The 11,156-nt window shown below is 40.5% G+C and overlaps 2 protein-coding genes across 2 annotated transcripts; both read right to left on the bottom strand.

The window, feature by feature from the left end:
• Positions 1-74: 74 nt before the first annotated feature.
• Positions 75-4,758, bottom strand: coq2 (coenzyme Q2 4-hydroxybenzoate polyprenyltransferase). The gene is made up of 8 exons (XM_079271144.1): positions 4,655-4,758; positions 3,637-3,979; positions 2,712-2,878; positions 2,402-2,523; positions 1,875-1,960; positions 1,066-1,199; positions 701-889; positions 75-553 (listed from the first exon to the last, which is right to left on the bottom strand). Exons 2-8 carry the CDS (start codon positions 3,953-3,955, stop codon positions 398-400), a joined length of 1,173 nt encoding a protein of 390 aa, XP_079127270.1. The 5' UTR covers positions 3,956-3,979; positions 4,655-4,758; the 3' UTR covers positions 75-397.
• Positions 4,759-5,421: 663 nt separating this feature from the next.
• On the bottom strand, positions 5,422-10,990 carry LOC306778485 (major facilitator superfamily domain-containing protein 10-like). The gene is made up of 13 exons (XM_079269985.1): positions 10,958-10,990; positions 9,757-9,941; positions 9,163-9,259; positions 8,936-9,039; positions 8,695-8,853; positions 8,279-8,470; positions 7,379-7,481; positions 7,156-7,267; positions 6,950-7,058; positions 6,734-6,824; positions 6,378-6,425; positions 6,186-6,275; positions 5,422-5,973 (listed from the first exon to the last, which is right to left on the bottom strand). Exons 1-13 carry the CDS (start codon positions 10,983-10,985, stop codon positions 5,870-5,872), a joined length of 1,422 nt encoding a protein of 473 aa, XP_079126111.1. The 5' UTR covers positions 10,986-10,990; the 3' UTR covers positions 5,422-5,869.
• Between the last annotated feature and the right edge of the window lie 166 nt (positions 10,991-11,156).

Raw genomic sequence — 11,156 nt, 5'->3', positions numbered from 1 at the left:
TCAGCTCCCTAGTGGTAAAAATTGCTGAATGCAGCTTTGAACAGAAACAACACAATTTCCCCAATGTTGCATGTTTATTGAGACATGATGTTGTTTTGTGTTTATTTGTACAGCCACTGGAGGTCCACTTAGCAGCATTTGAACATAGAGGTGAATTATATTTGTATGAACTATGAGGTGTATTATTTAATAATTTAATCTCAACAATATTCATTGAAAGGAAATTTTAAATCTGTAAATGTTTTCATGAGCAAAGAAATAAATTGAAAAGTTAAATTTAAAATCACACAGCTTCTGGTACGTCTTTTTGTTGTCTCATGGGGCTTCGTCCAGAATTAAAAACCCAACATTGTAGCATGCCATTGTGATGTTCTGTAAATTGTTCTGCTGATTGCACTTATCTGACCGCTTCGTCGTTTTGCAGCAAAGTCTCTCTTCTTTCTTTCCACAAATTGCCGGCAACAATGCCTAAAAGTAACAACAGTCCGAGGTTTCTGTTTGAGGAAAACTTCTTCCAGCAGTCCTCTGGTCTGTTAATGTCCAATGAGTAAATCTATAAGAGGAGAGGAAATATCACGTATTAAATGGAATGTTAGAGACTCAAAAAGATAAACTGTGATAACATCCCACTGTGGAATGAAACTGTACGTCCTGGAATAATCAGCCTTCAGGCTACACTGTACAACAGCATGTTACTCACCTGATACGCTAGGTGAACGGCCACTGTGGACAGTACAGCATAGTACGGGAGAGTCTGTTCAGCATTGACTCCAGTTACAACCAGTCCTGACATCATGGCCGCCATGAAGCCGCTGAGCCACGGTTTGGTTTGCTCATGAAACCTCAGTGCAGTAGATTTGACTCCTATCTTCATGTCGTCCTCCTTATCCTTATTATCAAACAGAGAACAATCAATATTAGACATTACGCTTATAATTAAGGTTAAAAAGTGAACAATTTCCTCCACATTTTCTGCTAAATGTGAGCGCCTGAAAATGTTCATGTCATTGCTTTCTATAAAACATAAAGTAGAACAGCAGAGATCTGTGGAGCCCCATACGTCACCTGATGTGCATAAATTGTGTCATATATCAGCGTCCACATCACTCCTGAGAAATACAGCGGGAGGCATACGGACCAATCACAGAAGCCCTTGACGGCGGACCAGCCGAGCAGCGCTCCCCAGTTAAAGGTGAGGCCTAAACAGACGTTATGGAAGACACATGAGACCGACTTTAGTTTTGCTGATGGGAAGGATTTTTAGGCTGCATTCACACCAAAACCAGGCTGTGTGGCGATTAGCAGTAGTAATAGTACTATATGTTTGTGCATGCACGTAACCTGTAGTAATATGCGCGTGCGTGTGAAAACGCGTGCATGAGGAGCGTGCATTTTTTATGAATTCATTTTCTTTTCTTTTCTAATTTGCATATAATGGGTGTGAAAACATGTACTTTCTGAGCATGCCTTGAATGTATAACTTTTATTTTATTGTTTGTGTGTATGTGTGTGTGAAAAAAAATGCACGCTCCTCATGCACGCGTTTTCACACGCACGAGCATATTACTACAGGTTACGTGCGCGCGCAAACATATAGTACTATTACTACTATTAGCGCCGTGTTGTCACTTAAATGGTCCATTTGATTTGAATGGTTCATTGATCACTGTATACGTGACCGGTCACCGTAGCGTAACGTCGGGTTGTGACTCTTCACAACCCGACGTTACGCGTCTTTTTTTGGGGGCATCTCCTGCGAGCCACACTTCCGCAGCCCGAACGCACTACCCACATTCAAGAACGCATGATTTGGTGTGAATGCAGCCTTGGTTTTACATGTAGAACACCACAGGAGAACCGTATACAGTACATACCCAACACAAACTGTGGCCAATAGGTGATCCTCTTCATCAGCGGGTAGGAGATGACAAGGGATAAAGAGGCAGCGCCCAAAGCTATGCTGTAGAGAGCATTATGAAAACTGTGAGTCAAACAATGTTGAGCCTTTAGATATAAAAACAACTTTGCTGTTTTGTCTTTGTGTGTCTGTATTCTAACATATGGTACTTGCTCTTGTACATTAACAGACTGCAAGTAACGTATCTATATAAACGCAACTGGTGAAGAGTTTCATCCAGTGTTTAAACCCCTAACACTAAAACAATAGTGAGGTGCAAATATGAGCGTTGCAATATGTTGTGCTTGGTTTAATCATTCCTCCTTTTAAACCCCAAAACACAGCAACATTACCGATGATCTAACTATGGGACAGCACAAGAAATAATGTCTAATGTTTTTTGTCTAACCTACACACTTGGTAATTTCTTCCATCTATGTTTCTGTCGTGTATCTAAACTGATGACTACACAGATCTCATGACAACATGAAGATCACTGGGTACCTGTAATAGTTGAGACACAAGAGAACCCCGAGTGCCAGTGAAAGCTGCCCCCCTAAGAAGACCAGTGCCTGCCTCTGAGAAATCTCTCCTGATGCAATGGGTCGAGTTGCCGTCCGGGCCACCTGCACAAAAACATCAACACTTTCATGAAGTGAGTTCAGAAATCACATTGGGAATGTATACTTCTTGCCGTAGTATAGTAGTATGAAGGGTGGTATTTGCTGTGGCTATGTGAGTGACAGTATCATGGCTTTGAAAACACGGTATTCATGGTTATCAATGTAAATGGCTATCCATTAGCGTCACATACCTTTTTGTCAAAGTCTTTATCCCACATGTCATTGATGGTGCAGCCCGCTCCTCTCATCAGCAGGGCACCCGCACCAAACAGGGTGAGCATGCCCAGATGTGGGAGGCATCCGGGGTCGGCAGCCAGAGCAATGCTCCATGTACACGGGAGGTAGAGCAGCCATGTCCCTAAAACACACACACACACGCGTTTATATTATTTTAATATATACCGGTACTTAAATATTTTTTTTCACATTCCAATTCCAATGCCTACATATTCATAACAGTTATAAGTGAACTGCTCTTTGAAAGGACGTGCTTGCATTATTGTTTTATTTATATTATCATATCAGTGGCATACAATGATCTCGAAATTACAATATCATCGTTGATCTCAATTATTTCTGGGACGATATATCCTCCAACAAAAGCAGTTATCGTGACACACCATAGTATAAGCAAGAACACAGACTGGGTTAGGGCAATGTGAGTGGCAATGTGAGTGGCAATGTGAGGGGAAGAACATCACACTTTAAGTTATAAAAGCAGATATAAACGTAGGGATGCATTCATATGTTTTTTTTAAGCGGATACAAATAATCTTTCATAGCACATACCACTTTTAATATAAACTTTGGAAAATGTTCTTGGATAATGCAGCTGAAAACCAAGTTAATCTTTTTAGTCCGTCTATCTTCACGTCATTGTGTGTTTTCTAATACACAATCATATTCTCATGAAGTTGGTTTTTACACAATTGGGTTAATTACTCCCAAAGAAAGATCCCAAACAAAATGCAGATTAGACAATGTTCCAAGCATCTGCACTAAAATAATGCAGAACCAATCCCAATATTACTTTTTAAAACCAATATTTATATTATATCCACACACAGCATCAGTCTTTGTATAACATTCGGTTACAGATAGATGTGATGTACTCACCAATAGGTTTGTCCAGCCTCATCAACCGGAGGTACGGCTGGACAGGACCGGGTGCTGAATTCACAACTGTGGCAGCTGATAAACTGAATGATCTTCTCCCACATTGCAGTGTTTCGTGTGGTCTGAGTGAAGGGTGCAAAACCTTCTGGCCGTAAAGTCCTCTCTTCAACACGCTGGAATCTGAGTGGAGACTCGTCCCATCTCCAGTCCTCCCTCCTTCTGTGTGAAGGAAGACGTTGGACAGGGAGCAAAGAGCTCCATGATGAATCCTCCTCAGGGTGTTCAGAGTCAACTGGCTGGTCAGCTTGGCTGGGAACATGGTGTTTCCCCGGTAATGTCCTCTCTAACACACAAATGAAAACACACAATGGCTTGTCAATGGCTTTTTCACAAAGGAGGACTGATTTGCTGCAACAGGCATTCCTTTTGTGTCAGAGTGAATCAGCTGCACAAACACTGAGATGGTAATGTGTAATGCTGTCTTCACCTCAGCTCCCACACATCTTGAAAATAAAAACACCAAATTCAGATTTGTGTTTTCTGATTTCAGCTCGGCATTCAACAAAATCTCCCCGAGTGAAACTGAGTTTTAAATGTAGCAATCTGGGCATGTGTACCACGATGTGCCCCTGGTTATTAGACTTCCTCACAAACAGACTACAGCTGTAGCATCACACACAAACTGACATGGTTGTCCCACATCTCCATCCTCCATAAATTGCTGTCTTTAAGGAGACTTATGAAGAGAAAACTATTAAAAGACAATAACCACCCAGCCTCAGCCTTCACAACTGCCGTAACTGAACGCCAGACTTTCTGGCAGCTTCTTTCTGTTTTTATTTTGTATTTTCTTATGAAGCAAAATTACACTACGAAGTCCATTTGTTGTCCATGACAGTTGTACATGTGTGTGTTAGCCACAAACCAAATTTGCTAGCTTAAGTTATCGCGAGATATTTCAAACGATATGTATCAACGTTAACTTGTCTTGAAACGCAATAAAGTGAAACAAACTTACACTGTGGGTTACACTAGAGAAAATAAACCATTAACGGAGACTAGCCATTACACAGGTGGCTTATCGGTCACAGTTGTACTGCTACTGCTGCTTCTTCTTCTTCTTCTTCTTCTTCGGTGGTTGGCATCCAGTTTATTGGTACATGAGCGCCACCTTCTGACCAGCCAATAGACTTAGAATATTTCCCGAAAACAAAACAAACAAAAAGTAATAAATAAATAAAAAATACCACACATACCATATTGAACTATATATTTATCCTAAATGTGTTATATACTCATACTTTTAATACTCATTTAATTAAAAGTATTAATGATGTACAATGTCTTGTCGATAGGGCAAGACAGGACAAATGATGCATGGACACTTTTACTCCTGTAATTCCATATTTTTTAATTTATATATCATTTATGCAGAATGTTTTGATAATAATAATTATTTAGGTATAAATATGCAAGTAGTATTTTAAAATTGCAGCTGGTAGGTGGATTTTTACTTGTCTATAATGTTGGGTGGATTTATGTGACATCTTCAACAGCAGCAAAATATACATGCTGTCGAGTAAACTATATGCAGTGGAGTCAAAGTATCATGTAGCACAGCATGGAAATAAAGTACAAGCAGCCTACTTCAAAGTGTTTACGTGAGAAGATGTATTTGATTACTTTCCACCATTGTAATTAAGTTTATTTAAAACCCTTTTGTACAATCTTTAAGTAAAATAATGATTCGTTTTCATACACAGATGTTGACTAACTCGTTTATTGTCTTTTTAAAGCAAGAAAATATAATATCCACATGTTTAAAGTGAGCTAAAATAAAATGTTGCTTCGTAAAATATAAAATCTGAGTGTGTGATAAAATACTGCATTATAAAAGTATATCTATTAACACAAATGTTATTTGTACCCCACTCTAACCCATACATTTCACATTATGAGCAGTTCTAAATTTGCACATTCAAAGGCAATACCCTAATTTGTACAATACAGTAACATCTCTTGGTTTGGGCATGTGCATTGTCTTCTTGCATTATTTTGTTCCATGTGATGATGCATGGCAAACAGTGCAGAAAGCATACATCTTATCATTATTTTTGTTTGTGTCAAAGTAAGACACAGGTGCTTGTTTTACCAGCAGATGTAAACATCATAACATTCATATGAGCTATAAAATGTCTCTGCAAGCAGAGGCTCTGTCAAGGCGTTGTGTCTCTCACTCATCCTTCAGCCTTCCGGCTGTCCTCAGGAGAGCCAGAGGAATAATGAAAGAGGCTGATGTGAGAAGAAAACAGGTTTGAGCTCCAGCTATCCAGTAAACTGTGAAGAAAACACAAACACAATTTTTACCGTTAAATTGACACCATGCCCAGTTTCCATGCTATTTCTTCAGAATGAGGTATTACAACTGAGGAATTCAAAGATTATTCTCTCAAAAGAGCTAGTGGCTTGTGTGTGCTGCCTAATCTTTCACAAATTGTCACCAAATTTCAGCAGCATTTGATGTTATTACTGCCATCTGCCTTCCTTACCGGAGGATGACACAACTGGTCCCAGTGCTCTGGCCAGGGCGCCCAAACTTCGCAGAATTCCCATCACTGTGCCCTTCTGATTGGCCGACCCTGGAGGAATATCCACAGTAGATAATCAGTAACAACATGCACATTCTACTCGAATCAAAATGGGTTGAGTTTCCATGAACATTAACGAATAAAGAGGCTCACCGTGGTCAGAGACAAGCGTCGACAGGCATGGAACTACTATTGCAGCCGCTGTCACAAAAATAAACAAATTATAAATGACATAAAATGTAAACACACAATACATTGCATTTAACATCAATAAATAAATTCTCTCGATGTAGCTATATGTCATGTTTTACATTTTCATGTCTATGGATATTATCCTGCTGCATACGAACTGTAATGTGTGATTGGTTGTATGTTGTGTTTTATTTTTCAGGTATTCTAATATTACCAGCCATTGTTTATCAGTTACATTTAACTAATATCACACATCCTTGGGTATAATAAATGGCGTAACTTCTGTTAAGCGGACATACGATATAAAGTGAGCTCACCAAATGAGTATAACGCCAAGCCAGCGTAAAGCATCGTTACATTCCACGAGAGCCCGATGAGAATAAACGCTGGGATTAATGCTGTGATTGCCTAAACAAATGAGAAAAGTGGTTGCTTATTAAGAAAACAAAGGTGTAGCAGTGGTTCATGTCTTTTCACCATGAAGAGTATTTCGCTGTACATATTTTTGTCATGTAAACAGAAGATGCTCCTACCATTCTAACAGCCATGATATGCTGCCCGGGTTTGATTCTGCGAGCATAACCCCCCTGGATCAAAGCCATGATGACACCAATGAAGAAGAACATCTTTCCCTGCTGCATACTAGTGAGAGAAAAATGCTCGTAAAAATCAAAGGGTTGCTACTCGGGTGCGTTTACTGTAACTGATAGAGCACACAGCTTTATCTTTGAGTTCATACCTTGTAAACTGGAAGCGTTGGTGAGTCAGAAAACTCAGCGTGAACTCCAGACCAGAGAACAGGAAGAGGTAGCAGAAATAAACCAGGCCCAACGCTTGAAGCTTCTGCATTCCTGTAAAGACATTTCCACCTTTTATCTTTCAGTGTTCATTCATGCTTTATACGGGTCAAATGGATGTCGGCCTCTTTCCCTACAGAGGAGTTCAGTATGTGCAGTACCCACTTTCTTTTGGAGGCGGATCTTTTGTCCTGGTAACAGCTGAAAAATGGAACAAAGATAATGGGTTCAGGAGGACCCTGGAGTCCCCGAACCCCGAAGATGAAGCCTAGGATGAAACAAGAAAAACGATCTGTATCTTTTAAAATAGAATAATGCTGTTGTGAGAAAAAAGTTTTCACCCACTAAGGAAAATAAACTGGTGTTTAACTTTATCACTGAGTGAAAACAATAACCATGGCTCTTACATATATCAATCAGTGTGTAGTGATGATGCTTTAACCTTGAATTATTGTTTTGAATGAGTATGTTTTCCTGTCACTTGATGTGCATTCAATTTTATGTGAGCTTGCGTGGTGGATTTTTCTGAGGGCATGTATAAACTGCACTGGATTGACAGCTCCCTCACGCTTCTGTTTGCTTTAAGTTTGCTGTTTGCTGTTTGTTGTGACAGGACAATGTACACTGATGTTGTTCTTCGATCATAGAGTTCGGTGAATGACACCAGGTAATTCCCAGCATAGCTCCACCCAGCTTCGGTCCGACAAAAGGTCGAATTACTTCCTGGAGTCTTGTCAGGAAAATACCGCTTTCAACCAAGAAGTAGTCTGGCACATAACCCCAGATGAAACAACAATAGGCCGTTTTTTTAAACAAGCGCAATCTTAAATTGCTTGTTGTCGTATTTTGTTAACTTTGGGCAGAGCCAGACAAGCTGTTTCCCTCTTTGCAGCCTTCATACAACGCTAAGCGAACTGGCTGAAGCTTCACATTTACCGTACACACATTAGAGAGCGGTACCAATCTTCTCATGTAAATCTCGTACAACATGCTGCACAGAACTTGAGTAAAACTGCAAGTGATTCAGTTTGTCAGTTTGTCAGTGTGAATGTTTCGATAGCCAACCTGGACATCCTTTGTGAGCGTCTCTGGCAGCACGACCCAAATAAAGAGCAGATCAGCTACGCTGAAGGCCAAGGCGAGCAGAGCTGGAGTTTGGTAGAAGACAATCCCTGTTGTTCTGGAGCTGAGGGCAAAGTAGGCACCCATCAGAGGTCCCACAGTGAAGCCCAGGGAGAAGGCAATGCCGATCATAGCCTGGTCATAATGAAATTAAAGTTAGATTTTAGGATATTTACCTGAAGGTGAGCTACAAAGCTATGAACTGGCAAACAGCACAACAATGAGATTCAAATGAAAACTAGCAGAGCTTGTTTTCATACATGAACCTCCAGCATGCATCACATCACATGATGGTGTTTTTTGGATGCCATATCTTAACAGTACATTTCCTGTTATGGCCAAAGAAAATATGTGCCTACCATTCCTCGGTTCCGTGCCTTTGGGCAAGGCAAGTCGGCCACGATGGCAGTGCAGAGGCTGACGTTGCCCTTACAAATGCCCCCAATGACCCGAAACAAAAGGAACATGCTGAAGCTCCGGGAAACGGCCCAGACCGCATAGGAGGACATCAGCCCTAACTGGAACACAAGGCACCCAATTAGACCCGAATGAAAAGTCGTAAAAAAAACATAAAGTAGTGTGATATGGCATTTTACTCACTGTGGTAAGAATGAGCAAGGGTCGTCTGCCATAACGGTCTGACAGAGCCCCGGTTACAGGCGATGACAGGAACTGCAGCAGAGAAAACAGCGACCCGATGAGACCTGAAAGGCAAGTTGAGAAGCAAACAAATGAGGCCAGTTTCTTGGCAGTATTTCAATTGTAATCAGTCATGAAAAGTAGAGCTCCACATACGTTATATTGAACATGAAATCAATCCACTATACCTCCAAACAGGACACTGTTGTATTTCTTTTCCATAGGAATCCCGACGACCTCCCTGAACCAGTCCACAACACTCTGCAGAGACTGATATACGCCATCCTGTCCAACAAGACAAACCACAGAACATACAACATTACACGCGAACAATACAAACACGAGTGAATATGTCTGTTCAGAATGAGTCAGCATGCAGAGTCACACACAGACACAGCACATGACGGCTAATCTAATCACTGAGTTGGTTCTGGTTTTTATGGAACAGATTCTTCACACAGGGCCTCCTTTGTTCAACAGAGCATCAGATTCGGCACATTGTCTGTCCAAAACACACCATGATTCAAACAGCAGAGTCAGTTTCTAAACTACAAACACCGGCTCCATTGGTGAAAGTGATGTGCAACTGTCTTGCCAAGGGAACAAGAGCTTATTGTCTGGCGCCCATATGTTCCAAACCAGTCCGATGATTTAACTGCTGAAAATATCGTCACAGGTGATAATAATTTCTCTTAATTTACATGCAATCAAATGCAACTCAAATTAGGACGCAAGGCTGGTTGAATCATCAAAAACTGATCGTTTCAAAAAACAAAACTAACCCCCGTTTGTGCATAATGGTCCAAAATAGAAGGAAGTAGAGGTAGAATCAGTGTAAACCCCAGCAGGTCCAACAGCATGGTGATAAACACAATGTTGATGACCTTTGATGAGAAGGAGCTGCCATCCTCTGCGGCTTTGTTTGCGGCTGACATTCCTGGGACTAAATATGGCGTCTTTTCTGTTCCTGTGCATACGTAAAACACACACAGTATATGTTAGGAAAAGACAGGGACTAATGAACCCTTGGGAAAGTATAACAAACAGCTTACTTTTACAGGTCTGTAATTTCCTAATACATTACTTGAGAGTTTCCTTGAAATAAATTATTTATATGGGAATATATATTGGGCATTTAAGGACAACATTTGTGCTTGATTGTTTATATATTTGTGCATGTTCAGCTGGCCTGCTGCACACTGTAGGTTATATTTCTAATTAATTAATAACTTGAATTAACTGGAAGTGTATCAACTGAACAGGGTCTAATACACATTATATAGTTATTACCAGAAAACGTCCTGATTTGCAGATACATGTCAGTTACTTTCTAGAAAATGAGTCAGTATGAAACCAGTAAAATAAAGCATTAACAATTAATACATACAGTGAGTTAGTTATCTGCAGATTGATGAGCAGAACTCTGCACATAAATGTGCAGGGTGAGTTGTTTAGTTCCACGTGGGGCTCAGTTAAACCCTGTGTAAACATGTGAAAGTTGTTGATAAGGCAACGTGACTCTGATATGCTATATGTAAACAAATAGATGTTTACAAAAGTAGATGTATGCCAGTAAAGTTGCAACTAGCATCCATTTACTACCTCCAGTAAGTCATCAGGAAAGAACGAAAAAAGGTGTTGCCCAAGAAGGAAGGAGGAAACAACTGCAACCACAAATGTCAGATCGAAGTTGATCTAATTATTATTAACTCCTCAGTAAACGCACCGACATGAAAACAGATTTTAACTGGAATTAGTCCCAAAACTGTACCTCTGATAAATAACACATTTTCGACAAATAGTTGCCTCCACCATGTATGACACCGAGCAAGTGAGATTGACCAATATCTATCATCATCACCTCTCCTCGGACACCGCAACGACATTTAACCACGCGAGCAGCCACATTTGACAGTTTCTATACTTACACAGTATGTGCAGACTCGTAAGTATAAATCTAAACGGATCACACTCAGCACTTACCCGACTCGAGCAGGTCTACCTCTCTCATCAGTCCATTATTATAAGTCCACACCAGGAAGCGGTGTCTTCTTACATTTGGATGACAAGAATGTCGTACCCAACCCAGCGCGCACAGACGAAAATGACGCCTTCAGGTGTTCATCGGAAGCTCGTATTTCCGCGTTCCACATCCAATTGTGTCCGTTGGTCGTAAATATTT

The sequence above is a fragment of the Melanostigma gelatinosum genome, assembly GCF_949748355.1.
Source record: "Melanostigma gelatinosum genome assembly, chromosome: 6".
NCBI lineage: Eukaryota > Metazoa > Chordata > Actinopteri > Perciformes > Zoarcidae > Melanostigma > Melanostigma gelatinosum.
This window is presented reverse-complemented; position numbering and strand designations above follow the sequence as displayed.